Genomic DNA, 16,336 nt, shown 5'->3' with positions numbered 1-16,336 from the left:
GAAATTAAACAAGTAAATATTTTGGCTAGCTATAGTCACTTTCTATGTGTCAGAAACATTCAAAGGATTTCTCATTGATTGTTCAATCTAGAAATATACCTAACAATATGCAAAATGACTTACCATGAAGACCAGCATCACGCACGCACATGCACGCACACCACAAATATATCAACTCAAAATTTAAAATAAAAATAGATTAAAATGCTTAATACTTATTTAAATGTTTATCAATTTTGTTAAGTGCTTACCATTTTTTTTCCCAGTCCTGGGGCTTGGACTCAGGGCCTGGGCACTGTCCCTGGCTTCTTTCTGCTCAAGGCTAGCACTCTGCCACTTGAGCCACAGTGCCACTTCTGGCCTTTTCTATATATGTGGTGCTGAGGGATCAAACGCTTCATGTATGAGTGGCAAGCACTCTTGCCACTAGGCCATATTCCCAGCCCACCCAATTTTGTTTTTTAATCTCAAAGAACTATCTATGAAGAATTATTGCAACAGCTCTCCTTGAGGTATGTAGATATGGGGGATATTCTGAGTTGTGTATAGGATTTCAACTAATATTAGGTACCCAAGAGATCTGAGTCACATTGCCCTACAATGTGATAGCCTTCTACAAAGAAATGAAAAGAACTATACAGTCAAAATTGCAATAGCCACTTTACTGAAAATCACTTAAGTATAACAGGTATACCTTATTCTTTCTAACTCAGAAATTCAGTGCCAATAAATGTTTATAGAGTATACATTAGAATGGGTTGATGACAGTGAAATGAATTCCAAGGAATGAAAACAAGTGGGTTTTTTTTTTATTGTACTGTTTGCAGTTATTTTTTGCTTTGTGTTTTCCTTCTGTTTATTCCTTTTCCTTTCTGTAGGTTGTGAACTTCAACTCAGATCCCAGGTGCTGCCCCTGAGCTTTTGCACTCAGGCTAGCACTCTACCACTTTGAGTCACAGTACCACTTCCAGTTTCCTATAGGGTTAATTGGGAGATAAGAATCTTAAAGACTTTCCTGCCCAGGCTGGCTGCAAACCATGACCTTCCAATCTACCTTCCCATCTCAGCCTCCAGAGTAGCTAGGATTACAGGTGTGAGCCACTTATGCCCAGCTGGTTTATTCCCTTTGGTCACTGTTTTTTATTTCTGTACCCTCTCTATTGATATGTTTATCTAATTTGGGGAGGGGAAGGGGAAGGACAAAAAAGGTGAGACAAAAGGTAAACCAATGGAGCAGTGATACTCACTAGACACTATGCTGTAAATTAACCATATAACTTGCAGGGGAAGGGGAATGAGGAGGGGAAAAACTGGGAGAAAATGAGGGAGGGGCAGCACTTTTCAGAAAGGAATGTGCTCATTGCCTGATTTACATAACCCCTTACTGTAACCCCTTTGTAAATCATCTCTACAATAAAATTTGAATAGAAAAATTAAAAATATGGTGATTTTAAAGAAAATATTTTAAAACTACAAACCAACTTGTAATTACAGCATTACAAATTGTTTAGGCAGCTATAGAAAGAATGCATCTTTTAAGCAGAAATTATTTGTTATTTGCAGTCTTGACAAAAGTAGTAAAATGCCCTCTTCAGTAGTATTTGAATAAGTTGGTCAATTTAGTTCTGTATGTATATGTGTGTAATATATATATATACATACATACATATACACAGTATATATAGATATATACACAATAGAAACACATACAATATGTTTAAACATACACAAAACATACATATTTGATATAGATATTACATCTAAATAAATTCATATAAATATTGCACAGCTATATAATATGAATTAACTAGAAAGATTAGGTTAGAGGTACTAAGAAGGTATCTTTTTTATATCACTACTTATTCAGACTGTAAAAGAAAGGGGGTTTATGCTTTCTCACAATATTGTATAGCTTTAGTAATATACTATAGTTTCTAGCTCATACAATTTTTTTATACTGTTCTTGTTAACAGTCCACTAGATTTGTTTTGTATGAATACACACAAACATGAATACATACAAACATACACATATATATCACACATATAATGTATATATAATGTATATGTGTATAGTGGGTACATAGTTATTTGAAATAAACCACGTGAAACAAATTTCAAATAGAAATGGCAGATATAGTGCTGGCTTCTTAAATTATTCTCTAATCTTAAGCATTACAATAACCTAGGAAGTAGAAATAACTGCAATATAAAGCTGAAAAACTTGAGACCCTGAATGGCTAAATAAGTATATATTCTATATGGATAAGAAACACTGTTATCTTTCTCTAACTACTTTCTCTAACTACTGGCTGCACAGTCCCAAAGTTAGACAAAAAGTAAATTACCTGGTTTCGCTATCGCCAAACAGTGTAAAAATTCCAAACTATCTGGTTTTAAAAAATGCAAAACATTTACCTTTAGAAATGTTTTAGATTCTATTAAATGCAAAAGTTTGCCAGCCATATCATGAGATAGCTATGTACAAAGCATGCCATCTTTTATTAGCATGCTTCATTCAAATATTCAATGTATATTAGCATTAACAAACTAATGAGACAAAAGAGTCACTACAAATTATTGATTTTACAAGACAATGAGAAAAAGACAGTTGAGTAGATTAACTAAATTGGAATGGTTTCCAGCAACAGGATAGAACCTAAGAAAAGTTGTGTAGTTAACTTTTTTTATTTCCAAAATTCCCAATCTCCATGGTCCACTGGTCAGAACTTCCTTGTCCATCAATTCTGATTCCTGAATGACTATTAGCCCGTTTCTGGTTTCTCTTCAAAGGAGACAACTACAATTCTATGATATCGGGTGTTAAAAGACCTTTGTTCTTGAATCTGTCTTAAAACTGCTTGCTGACATCCAGCAACTAACTTTCCCTCAACATACTGAAATGTTGTAGTTAGAAGCTTGTTTAGACCTATGTTTCTAGACTTACCTAACTATGGTAACCTGAGTTAATGAGTCTTTTGTTAAGAAAAGATTCCTGAGCCCAGTCAACTTATTTCAGAGGAAAAGGAAGAAGGTTGGAGAGAAAAATTCAATTATAATAATGTATATTTCATCAATTTTATGTCATTTCAGTATATTAACTTTGAAGTCATATATATGGTTTAAAAGTTACTAATTGCCTCAAAATATGAAAAATGTACCTAAATATCATACCTGAAGAACATTGCAAAAGGCCTCGTTGGTAGCTTTTTTTAGCCTTCTAGACCGTTTCAAGCTACCTTCTCATTTTCTCATATTATCAATAAATGAGAATGGCTAATCACTAGTAAGCAGACATTCCTATGCTAGGGAATTCTGCACAAATGAAAAACCGTGTAAGTAAGAAATGCCTATTAGAATTACCATAAACATTAACTGATTAGATGACAATCTTTAACTTAAAAATATCTTCCATTCAAAAATATGCTACTCTTATAATGGAATAAATAAACTAGTCTTACCTAATCGTAATTCTCCAAAATTGCCACATCCAATTTTTTTTCCAACTCTAAAGTTAGGTCCAACCATTAAAACTCCAGATGATGAAGACCCAGTTCCTCGAGTACTGTGTCCTGACCGACCACTAGGTCGTGCCATTCTATCATCTGATTTGTCCTTGTCTTTCTTTTTATTATCCATATCAAGTTTGTGGTACTCCACTTTGAATTCTTTAATCAAAATAAGCACGCTGAAATAAGGTATGTGAGAACAGGTACATCCCTAGGTAACTGTACCAGATGGGTACTCTTAGCATTCAAATTTCAGTCGGTAGTCAATGAACTGGAGCGTGTTCATCCCATTCGTAAAACTGTTCTCAGTTATCTTTTCAGAAAAACATGTCTTCACAAGTATCTTCTCTGTGATATGAGCTGATACTGATAGAAAGCTGGAACATCAAGAAAAGATAAAGTTAGATGACATACCATGAACTTACACAATGAATTATTACTATATGTTAATGACCACTGAAATCAAATCGCAGCAGAATCTTAAATTGACTATTAACAGCCCTTTAATTCTACACAATAATGCTAAAGAAATCACAAAAACAAAAGACAAGGGAAAAAAACAAGTATTCTGCTTTTTAAATAGAATGGTGCTTAAAGGTATTGTTTCACGAAACAGCATATATTCACTAACCTAGAACCTTTCAACTTAAAAATCATCTCAACTAAAAAAAAACTCAGGAGATTGAATAAATAACAGTTCTCCTATTTTAAAGCAGAAAGACAGAACATTTGGAAAATCAGAATACCTTCTTGTAAGTGTCTTCTCCATGCTCATATGCTTAATAATTTTCAGTCTTTTCAAGTATACATTCTCTTTTGACTTTCACTTATTCAAGTACTTATTACTATTTATGTACAGAAAAGGAACACAAAGTTGGTAATATTTAAATAATTCTTGCTATCTAATTAGGATATTTTTATATAACATTCCAGCTAAACTTTTTAGAAAAATGAAAATATACATAGCTAACACAGTTGAGAAGTATAACCTTTAAAAGGTAGAAAAATTATTACATTTTGTAAAATACAGATGAAAACATTAAGCATACATAAAAAGATGAAGGCTTTTTGGAAGAGTCTGTCTTCTTGGAATTGCAGCCTTTGAATATACTCTGTTGTAAATCTGCAACCCTATTCTACACAAGCCCTTACACTGGTTTGAACAATACAAATAGGATTCATTACTTTACACTTAAAAAAGTTTTGAACTCAGTGTGGTGGCTCAAGCCTGCAATCCCAGAACTCAGGAGGCTAAGGCAATCCAATCCTCAGATTAAACTGGTCTAGACTACAGAGCAAGACTTTATCTCAAAACAGCTTTCACTTCAAAAAATAAAAATAATACAGTAAATTTTAAAAATTTGGATCAATAAAGGATTAATTTACTAGTAATTTAAATAGGATTGAAACAAATAGTATTATCTAACTAATTTTCAGCAGCTCCCCAAATATGTAATTATTCTTAATACTCATTGTTAGTATAATATGAATTGTACAAAGCATGTATATAATATACATTGACAAAAATCAGTCCCTGCTATCACATTTCTTATACCTTCTGCCTTTTTTAAACAAGTTGTAGTGAGTTCAATTATTCTATTTTCACAAACCCCACTGGCTTCAAATGCTTCCAACTACATATACACAGTGGAATTTTATGCCTCTATGAGAAAGAATGACATTGCCCCATTTGTAAGGAAATGGAAGGACTTGGCCAGACACAAAGAAACATGGAATCTATGGTCTCCCTCATAGGGAATAACTAGCACAGGTTTAGGCTTGTCACAGCATAGGATCACAAGAGCCCAATAGCTGTACCCTTATGAACACATAAGATGATGCTAAATGAAATGAACTCCATGTTATGGAAATGACTGTTATATCAGTTGTAATTACTTTCAACATGCGATGTGTAACCGTAGCTTCTGTTATTGATGATCCTCGTGTATCCCCTTCCTGTGGTTGTACCTGCACTATCTCTTTGTCTTATCTGAGTACATTGGAAACCGTGTATACTGGTATTAGAACTAGGAAACTGAAAGGGAATACCAAAATCGAGAGACACAGTAAAAAGACAAACAACCATAAAAGCAATACTTGAAAAACTGTTTGGTGTAAATCAACTGAACAACTCATGGGGGAAAGGGAAACGGGGAGGGGGGAGGGGGAAATGAGGGCACAGGTAACAAACAGTACAAGAAATGTATCCAATGCCTAACATATGAAACTTAACCTCTCTGTACATCAGTTTGACAATAAAAATGAAAATGAAAAATTATTACCTTGTCCTTTAACTTGAAACAAATCATGATTATCAGAAAGAAATTTGAAACTTCAAGAATAAAGGGTACTTCAGGGCTGGGAATATGGCCTAGTGGTAGAGTGCTTGCCTTGCATACATGAAGCCCTGGGTTCCTTTCCTCAGCTCCACATATATAGAAAAAGCCAGAATTGGCTCTGTGGCTCAAGTGGTAGAGTTTTAGCCTTGAGCAAAAGGAAGCCAGGGACAGTTCTCAGGCCCTGAGTCCCAACTCCAGGACTGGCAAAAAAAAAAAAAAAAAGAAAGAAAGAAAGAGTACTTTAACTGGAAACACAGATATATTCATTTCCTCCAAAGATAAAGAACTGCTTAAAGCATAACTTCTTAGTGTTACCTACAGCAATTAGGAAATATAACATCCAACCTTGCAGAATAAAATCTCCTTTCAATGTTTAGGAAGATTACATGCTGTGCTATATAATTTAAGTCTTACATTGTGGGGCACACCCGCCCAGATGCCTTGCTTCATTATGAGGTGGTTCTAGCTGGCCCCGCCTCTTTTCCCAGCCTGGGACAGCCTGTGCACCAAGATGGCTAAGGATGATGAACCCAGAGGCGGTCCTGGGGGCCATGACCCCCCCCAGGGGGGGTAGGCCGCCCCTTAGGGAGGTCCATCGGAGCTCCACCCTGATGGACAGCTCAGGCATCAAATCACAGCCCCTACATAGGTGCATGTACCCATACCCTTCCGCCACCCTCTGACCCACATAAAAGAACAGTTCATTTTTCGAATAAACGAGTCTTAGCGCTGACTGGCTCCCGGACAGTCTGTGGGTCCTCTGACAAAAGGGGGGCTGAGGTGGCAGTTCATCGGCCCTTTGCTCTTCCTGTCCCACCCAGGTGGGGCGTGTCTTTCCGTTGCGTGGGAGGCTAAAAACCCCCAACATTTTTGGCGCCCAACGTGGGGCTCCAAGCAGGACGAGGTGAAACTGTCGGAGGGCCAGAACAATCAGATTCCAAGGTGAGCGTACCCCGAAAAGATGGGGCAGGCACAAACACAGCATGACAACCAAGTGCTCAAAACGCTGAGCTTCATGCTACAAAACATAAGTTTGGTGGTCTCGGACCCCCAGACTGGGAGGGTCTGGGAAGGGTTGAAACACACCACACTCTGGCTGGCGGCTGCTGGCCTTTTCAGCCTGGCTGCTTGGGAGGGAGGCAGCCCTCCCACTGCCCAGGAGGAGAGGGGCTCAAATCCTCATTCCAATGGGCTCTTACACCTGCCTTGGTCTCATCCCCCGAATCCCGGGGCAAGCGTCTCGGTCCTTGGACACTCGCCACCTCCTTGCCACCCCTCCTCCACTGGAGGCGAAGGCTTCCCACCATGTTCTGCGGACTCAGGAGAGGATCGCTTCTGAGGCGGCCTTAAAGAGCCTGGGAAGCATTTGTTGAAAAATGTCCTAGATGCTGGGGAGACAGCCCTCTGGCTGCCCAGGAGGAAAAAGGCTTATTTACTTAACATCTGTTGTTGGCTAATCTGCTTTGAAAGAGACAAAAAAAGGCTTTCAGGTCTTGTTGATGTTTGCTAAATTGGAGATTCGGTTAAATTCTGATTGTTGTTGGCTAAATCCTAAGCTTTCATTGGACAATAGAATGGGTCTAGCAAGCACCTCCCACCCAAGACCCAGGTGATGGGCATGCCAAATTCCTCAAGGCTGGGAAGGAGTTTGGAGGCTCCCGATAACCCTGCCCCCCACCTTGAACTCTAACTGTGGCCTTGCAATGAAGGTGTCTTGCTGTGAGCCTGCTAAGGCTCTGACCAGCTCCGCCACCAGTAAGCCATGCCATGTGTCTGTTCTGTTCGCGTCCTGTCTCTCATCTCCTGGACCTTCTCTGGTCATAGCATTCCACTTCAGCTCCCCATTGGAGCTGAACTGGTTTTTCAAAATGTGGCTTCCTCATTTCCTTGCCAGATAATCTGTGAAAATTTTTGTTTCCTAAGAAAAGTTTTTTTGTTTTCTAACTGACCATGTGGTTCTAAATTAATATGGGCAAAATAATATCATTTTGCCACTGGAATTCCAGGAGATTTACATGGCCAATTCAGAAAAAGAAAATTTTTTCTAAGCACCAAAGCTTGTGCTTGTCTGTCTGTCTGTCGGTCTGTCTGTTTGTCTGTGGGTAAAACATGTAAAAACTAGCATCATGGTTTAAAAATCGCTTGCCTTTTTAACTATTTTAACTAGCTTAAGTTTTATGTTAACTTGCTTAAGTTTTATGCAGCCTGTAGGTGGAGTCACAGTAAACAGCCTGGAGGCAATCCTGACTTATCACAGATTCCAAGGCAAAAAAACAAACAAACAAAAAAACCCAGCCAGGTTTTAAACCCAAACTGATTATGTTTGGGTGCAAGCAAATGTGTCTAACAAGAACTCCAAAAGGTTCAAATATGCAGGGTATACAATGGTGTCAAATCAGTGTGTTGTTTTTTATGTCTATCTATGCTAAAAGCCAAATGTAAATCTGATCCTGACAATTCTTTGGTATAGACTAAGATATTGCTTCTCCATTTTTCTCTCCTGTGCTCTCATAAACTCTTTAGGATTAATATTTTGCTCCATAGGATACAGGTTAACAAGTGTGTTAGCTGTGTGGACTGTGGCGGTTCGTGAAGCTGCCTTCAGTCTGCTCCCAAACTGCCTGGTTTCACTGATTCCTTATTCTCTCTCTCTCGTTCATGGAAAACTGCTCAGGGAATCTAGGAGTCCTACGAAGATTTTGACAGGCCCAGAGTGCTCCTGCTCTGGCTCGGCCCCATCCCCTCCCAAGATTAGAGTTGGGTTCATAACAGTCCTATCATAACAGTTACTCCTGAAGTGCCAGACACGTGAACCCCATTTTAGAATTAAACCCTGAGCCAATCAGATTGTACCTGTGTCCTAATCTTGCTTGCACACCAGATTGTTGTAACCTTGTTCTTTGCCTTTATAAGCCCTGTGTAATCACAGCTTGGGGCTTCCTCCTAACCTCCGCTGTGTCGGTGGGTAGGACGAGGCCCGAGTTGGCAACTCGTTAAATAAAACCTTGCCTTGCTTTTGCATTTCGGAGTGTCTGAATCTCGGTGGTCTTCTTGGGGGTGGTCTTGCGACTTGGCACAACACTCCAAGATTAATAGCAATAGAGAGTTATGATTGGTGGTTGCCTTGGGGTAGCATTGGTCTTCCCCCTCCATGTCTCAGAAACTATTGTGGCTGCTGCAGAGAGCAGACTTGGTTGGCCTTTGGTCAGTGTGGATTTTGTGACTAGGAAGATGGTTAAAGGCCCGAGCCTTCTAAAATCTGTTTAAAGTTGTAACCCTGATTAAACCAGTAGGGCACCAGCCCACAAAAGCCAGAGTACTCAGAGTAAGCAACCAGGAAATACTGGGAGATTTCAAATGTCTTTAACCAGTCTGGGTAGAATTTTGCAGGCAACCCAGCAGGAAGTGTGACAATCTATCCGGAGGGTTCTGAGAGATGCCACTACAGCCTTGCCCAGATCCAACCTATGTCTTCTGCCTGCCTCCATCACACATAAATAATGAAGCTTGCTGATCCAGGATGGAAGAAGACACAGCCACTGCTGAAGCTGAGACTTTTACATTGTCCTGACCCTTTGCCCTCTGATTGTTATTCGTGTTATCTTCTACCTTCCAGTAAAGTTAAATGATAAGATTTGATGGCACATGGATCTCATTCAGTCTGCTGTTCTCTAAGTGTTATAGCAGAACTCTGGCAAGTATTTGTTGGCCAATTCTCAACAAGTTACAGGTGAGCTCTATTCCTATTGTTCTCCTTGTTGCTTTAATTGGAAATAAAAAGGGCTTTTATGGCTAAAACTCCTCAGATTGCAGTTTGAAGCCAGCCCGGGCAGAAAAAAAAACAAAGAAAAAAAACACACCTCCCTCTAAAACTCCATCTCCCAACTAACCAGCAAAGAGCCAGACTGGAAGCTTGGCTCAAGAGAACCAGCGAAATGCTGAAAGTGGCACCGTGGCTCAAGTGGTAGAGTGCTAGCCTCGAGCAAAAGTGCTCAGGGACAGTGCCCAGGCCTTGAGTTCAAACCCCGTGAATGCCAATGGGGGCAAGCCATCCCAGCAACAAGCACCTAGACCCCTGGTACTCAGCCAGTCCAGGGAACAAGGATCATGGAGAGGAATAAGAGGAGAATGATGTCACATCCTAAATGGAGTCACTTTGTCTTGCCCCTTCAAAATTAATCAGAGCCAAAGGACCAAGAGAAATAGTTGTTTACCCACCTAGAGGAATAGTTGTTTACACACCTAATGCCCATAAATGTCCATTTTCCATTGGACACAAACTTGCATTCTTGCCTTTGTTACTTGCTATTTGTGTGTGTGTGTGTGTGTGTGTGTATATATATATATATATATATATATATATACATACATACATACATACATCATATTAGCCTCTGACTGGTTACTCCCAACTAGCCCACTATCCCTAAACACTTCCTTCCTGCCCCCAGTCCAGTTTTTCCTCCTTCCTTGTAATGGGCCACAATTGGGTTTAAGTTCCAAATGGAACTTTTCTGGCATATGCCAAGGGTGTGTTCTTCCATGTCATTCATGTTAACTGGTCCTGTGAACTTGTCAGCCTTTTGCCTGACTTTTTCAAAAGTCTCTTTTAACAGGATAACATCCCTCACCAAGACCGCCACCTGGGAACTTGCTGTTCAAGGCCATCCTCTTACTACATTGCTGTGGCCAGCGCAGATCTGGACCCTGAAGACCCCAGCCCCTGTGACTCCTTGATGTGCCCAAGCTGCAGGAGGTAGCCAGAGGAGACCATGACACCCATTGGCCCTGATAACCATTCTCGTGGAAATGATGAGGACTTTTATCAACCAAAGTGGATGGTACCAGGCTAAATGATGAATCAGGGACCCCTGATTACTTCGCCTCTTTTCAACAGGAAGTAGTTCCAGAAGATACAACCTCCGCCCATACTCCCAGCCTGGTACCCCTTCCTCTATTAATGAAAGACAAAAGGGGGAAATGTGTGGCACACCCGCCCGGACACCTTCGTCATTACAAGGCAGTTCCTAGCTGGCCCCGCCTCTTTTCCCAGCCTCAGACAGCGTGTGCACCAAGATGGCTAAGGATGATGAACCCAGAGGGGGTCCTGGGGGCCATGACGTAGATGTAGGCCACCCCTTAGGGAGGTCCCTCAAGCTCCACCCCCAAGGACAGCTCAGGCATCGAATCACAGCCCCTACATAGGCGCACATACCCCTCCCCTTCCACCACCCTCCGACCCATGTAAAAGAACAGCTCATTTCCCGAATAAATGAGTCTTAGCGCTGACTGGCTTCCGGACTGTCTGTGGGTCCTCCGACAAAAGGAGGGCTGGGGTGGCAGTTTGTCGGCCCTTTCCTCTTCCCTGGCCCATCCGGGTGGGGTGTGTTTTCCCGTCTCTCCTGCAGGACAGGAAAGCACGGGAGGCTAAAAAACCCTGACATTACATAAATGAAACACGAGTGCATATTTGATCAAAATGGAATTAGTTATTAGTAACCATGATAATTAGAAAATCCCCAAATGTTTGAAAATGAAACAAACTTTTAAATAATTCATCAAAAAGCAATCACATGGGAAATGGAAATCAATTCTAACAGAGAAACAGTGAGATATTTAAACTTTATAACTTACAGGCCAAGGCGGCGCTTAGAGGGAAATTAGAAATTTTAAATGATTATATTGAAGGAAAAAAATTTAATCAATAATCTACAACTTGTTTATTTAAGAAGCTTAAAAAAAAAAAAGCAAATAAGCAATTTAAAGTCCATGGACTTACAGGGGGAAAAGCATGGATGGGGGCAGTTACTAATGTGTTTTGTGGGTTTTGGGGTTTTTTTTTGCCAGTCTGGAGCTTGGACTCAGGGCCTAAGCACTGTCCTGGCTTCTTTTGCTCAAGGCTAGCAATCTACCACTTGACCCACAGCACCATTTCTGGCCTATCTGTTTATGTGGTACTGAGGAATCAAACCCAGGGCTTCATGCATGCTAGACAAGCACTCTACCACTAAGCCACATCCCCAGCCCACAGTTACTAGGGTTTTAACTCAGAACCCTATACTTGGGATACACGCAACCAGACCTTTCTGCTTTAGTTATTTACCAAATAGGACCTCAAATGTATGCCTGGGACAACTAGGACATTATTCTACAGATGATTCCATGTAGCTGGTATGACAGTTGTACATAACCACACCCACATACTGGTTGGGATGGGTTCTCTTAAACTTTTAGCCTCAGCTGGCCTTGCTTCATAATCCTATCAATCTGTCTCCCAACAGGATTACAAGCATAAACCACCCTACCGGGCTGAGAATACAGTCCTAATGACTGAAAAAAACTGGTTCTTTGGGGGTAAGGGGGAGGTAAATACAACTAGGAACTCCTAGCAAAAATGATCAAGTATATCATCAATAACAAAATTGAAAGTTATCAAAAAGATCCTTCCAGTTTATTTAAAACAATAAAGGATTATTGTTGTGCCAAGTTGCAAGACCACCCCCAAGAAGACCACCAAGATTCAGACACTCCGAAATGCAAAAGCAAGGCAAGGGTTTATTGAACGAGCTGCCAACTCGGGCCTCGTCCTACCCACCGACACAGCGGAGGTTAGGAGGAAGCCCCGAGCTGTGATTACACAGGGCTTATAAAGGCAAAGAACAAGGTTACAACAATCAGCTGTGCAAGCAAAATTAGAACACAGGTACAAATCTGATTGGCTCAGGGTTCGATACTAAAATGGGGTTCACGTGGTGGGGCCTGACTTCAAAGTCTGGCACCTCATTTCCCCCTTTTTCTTTTGGTATCTTGGGAGCCAATCATGGCTCCATTCTGTCCATTTCAATGGCTTGCATGTCTAGGGGATGATATAGAGGTAAGGCATGGGCCAGTAGGGCCCAATGTAGTAACCAAAGGGCCTGTCACCATTTCTTACAAGAATAGTCTCTGTACCTCTGTTTTGCATACCTCTAGTTTATCCTGCCTCATCTTCCCAAAAACAACTCTGGTCCCTTGATTTTAAAGGGGGGCTGATGGGTGAAGATCATCCATCTTCTGTAACTTCTTCAGGCTGACTCAGGGGCGTAGACCTTACTTAGCCAGGAACCTATAACCTTAGTCTCAGTCTAACTTTCTTTTCTTGAGGCGAACGCAAAGCGGCTGAGTTGGGTGCTTGGAAACCTCCCATGTTCCATCATGGTAGTTGTCATCCAGGGCAAAGGGGTCAGCTGGCCTGGCGTGGAAGCAATGAACCCAAGTGGCGATGCCGTCTAGGGTTCCTTCCACCGTGGTTCTTAGGATTTCAGTCCCCTGGTCTGAATAAATGGGGGGTAGGGACAGAAGCAGAATCATATAATGCCTTAAGTTGGGGTCACATTCTTGTACACGAGCTGCAAATAATCGAGTTTACACAAAAAATCAGCATTATCCAAATCAGCAAGCAATTCAGTCTGAAGGCTAGGGATAATGGGTGGGGGGTACCCGTACATTATTTCAAAAGGAGTAAAGCCAAGCTGATAGGGAGAATTTCTTACTCTAAGCAGAGCAAAAGGAAGGAGTGACACCCAGTCTGCGCCAGTCTCTAAGGCCAATTTAGTTAAGGTCTCTTTTAGAGTCCGATTCATTCTCTCTACCTGTCCTGAACTCTGGGGTCTATAAGCACAATGCAATTTCCAATCCATCCCCAGTGCAGCGGCTATTCCCTGACTTACTTTTGAGACGAAAGCCTGCCCATTGTCTGACCCAATGGTGGATGGGAATCCATACCTGGGTAGGATTTTTTTCAGGATCTTCTTAGCCACTACATTCGCAGTCTCATGCTTTGTTGGATAGACTTCAACCCATCCTGAAAAGGTGTCTACAAAAACTAGCAAATATTTGTAATTTCTGTGGCCTATTCCCACAGAGGCAAGCTCCTTTAGTAATCTGTTGATTGGGGGCATTGGCAAGCTGACAGGCCTTTAACAGATCTCAATAAGGACACAATCTCAGGTCTACAAGCTTTCTTTACTAAACAGATGTATCAGCTTAAAATTCTCACTGCCAGTCAGGGCTTTGAGTAAATGCGGGGGGTGAGATTTTAATCTATCCTCTCATTTGACAAACTTACCCTTACTAACCACTATCACAGATGACTGGCAAATTCCTGCCCAGTAGACAGACATGGGCATTGGAAAGGCATGCTTATGAACTATTCTTCTAGGACTTCCCGGCTTTAACTTTTGAAAGGCCAACAGTAGTGACTCTAGGATCTGACACCATCTCTGCCATCCAAGCAGTGGCTTACTGCCTCTGGATGCTCCATCACTTTTGTCCCAGGAGGAGTGACTTTCGACTTGGACTCAGGGCCTGAGTGCTGTCCCTCAGCTCTCCAGCTCAAGACTAGCACCGTACCACTTTTGAGCTCCACACTACTCCGTTCCCAGCACTCTGCTGGCTGATTAGAGACAAGTCTCTCATAGGGACCTTTCTTTCCCCGGGCTGGCTTCGAACCGCAGATTCAGATCAATGAGTCTTATAAGGGGCCACTTTACTCCAATTATAAGCAACAAGGTGGTCCACACAGAAGTAGTTTTTAAGCATGCTCTCTTACCTGGAACTTATTAAGGGTCAGTATTAGATCTTGACAAACTTGTAGGAATCACCTGTGCTTCTCTGTGGGCCTGCTGGAAACTGTTACAAAAAAAACCTACAAAGAAGCTGGAATGGCAATTAAACATTTTGGTAGCCATAATTCTCCTTTTCTCACTTTGCAATAATTATTTAGGACAATTTTACTTCCAAATTTCTTCCAAAAGGCTACAAAAACAAAACGACTAATACAAAAGGAGGAAAACACACAGGCCTAAAAAAAGCTACGAGTTGGAGATCTCCCAAGCTGGCCCACAACCTCCTACAAGGGTGCAGAAGGAATGGACCCGAATTGGCTCACAACCTCCTGCAAGAAGGAGTGGACCCGAGTTGGACCACAACCTCCTGCCAGATAAGCAGAAGGAGCAGACCCAAGTACAAGGTGGGCGGGTTGAGTCTCGTTTAGGAGGCCCTCCTGGTCAGTTCCGCCCAAAAACCAAACTGACTCGCGCCCTACAAGTATAAGCAAAAGCAAAACAGACAGACAAATTACAGGACAAGACAAATGAACAGCGCTGTTTTCTTACCTTCGGAGTCTGGGATCTCGGGGTCTCTGGGGCTATCCCGGACGAAACCCCAAATGTTGTGCCAAGTTGCAAGACCACCCCCAAGAAGACCACCAAGATTCAGACACTCCGAAATGCAAAAGCAAGGCAAGGGTTTATTGAACGAGCTGCCAACTCGGGCCTCGTCCTACCCACCGACACAGCGGAGGTTAGGAGGAAGCCCCGAGCTGTGATTACACAGGGCTTATAAAGGCAAAGAACAAGGTTACAACAATCAGCTGTGCAAGCAAGATTAGAACACAGGTACAAATCTGATTGGCTCAGGGTTCGATACTAAAATGGGGTTCACGTGGTGGGGCCTGACTTCAAAGTCTGGCACCTCATTATTATTGCCACAAAAATTGTAACTTAAACTAGAAAAACAATATAAAACAGATTATCAGTAAGTTATGTACCTATTTTTAAAACTAGATTTATTGTCTGAATGAAGGCTCACGCCTTGTCTGTAATCCTGGCTACTCTGGAGGCAGAGACAGTAAGATCATGTTCTGAGGCCAGCCAAGGCAAAGAGGCTTTCAAGACAGTACCTCAACCTATAGCTGGGGGTAGAAGCCTGCCTGTCATCCCAGGCATAGGAGAAGCTGAGATCAGAAAGATCACAGATTCCAGCCAATCCAGATAAAAAAAGCCGCAAAACTCAGAAGAGAAAGTCCTACATATGGTAGAGATGCTGGAAATGATCCAAGGACTGAGGCCCAGTCTGGCCAATGTGGAAAATAGATTCTATCTAAAAACTAACCACAGCAAAAAGGGCTGATGCATGGCTCAAGCAGTAGAATGTCTGCCTAATAAGAAGAGTTCCAGCAAACAAAATGAGCCAATTTTTGTGAGCATATATTATTTTCATGAAATATAAGAAGTTAAATAATCAGAGTGGAATACTAGGAATGTAAATTTAGCATTTTAAAAGACCAATTCACCAAATTAATATAAAAAAGAAACTCATAATCTCAACAGATAAGAAATTCAATTAGATAAAATTTGACTCATTAGTGATTAAAACACTTTAGTAATCCAGAAATAGGACAGAAATGCTTAAGATTAATAAAGAGGGGAAAATAGTTAATGTGATTCTAAATAATAAAACAACAAATTATTTCCCCCACAAAACTGGAAAGGGAAGAAACACTCAAGAAAATTCACTATCAAATTTGGTACCCAAAAATGCACTAAAGAACCAACTAGAAAAGAGACATAAAAATCAGAAACAAAAAGGTAAACCTGTTTTTATTCACAGTTAACATGATCATGTATTCAGAAAACTATCAAATCTTCAGAAAAATATGTCACTAGAA

The 16,336-nt window shown here is 41.1% G+C and overlaps 1 protein-coding gene across 6 annotated transcripts in view; it reads right to left on the bottom strand.

The window, feature by feature from the left end:
* Csnk1g3 (casein kinase 1 gamma 3) overlaps nt 1-16,336 on the bottom strand; it is a 106,095-nt gene that overhangs the window by 66,326 nt on the left and 23,433 nt on the right. For 5 of the 6 annotated variants that reach the window (XM_048358100.1, XM_048358095.1, XM_048358098.1 and 2 more), the window contains exon 2: nt 3,461-3,885. In XM_048358100.1, the coding sequence (XP_048214057.1) occupies nt 3,461-3,638 (178 nt within the window). In that variant the 5' untranslated portion in view covers nt 3,639-3,885. Of the gene's footprint in view, nt 1-3,460; nt 4,015-16,336 lie in introns of those variants that run through there. The other variant, XM_048358096.1, reaches the window with a different exon arrangement.

This window comes from Perognathus longimembris, chromosome 11 (assembly GCF_023159225.1).
Source record: "Perognathus longimembris pacificus isolate PPM17 chromosome 11, ASM2315922v1, whole genome shotgun sequence".
In the NCBI taxonomy this organism is placed as follows: domain Eukaryota; kingdom Metazoa; phylum Chordata; class Mammalia; order Rodentia; family Heteromyidae; genus Perognathus; species Perognathus longimembris.
This window is presented reverse-complemented; position numbering and strand designations above follow the sequence as displayed.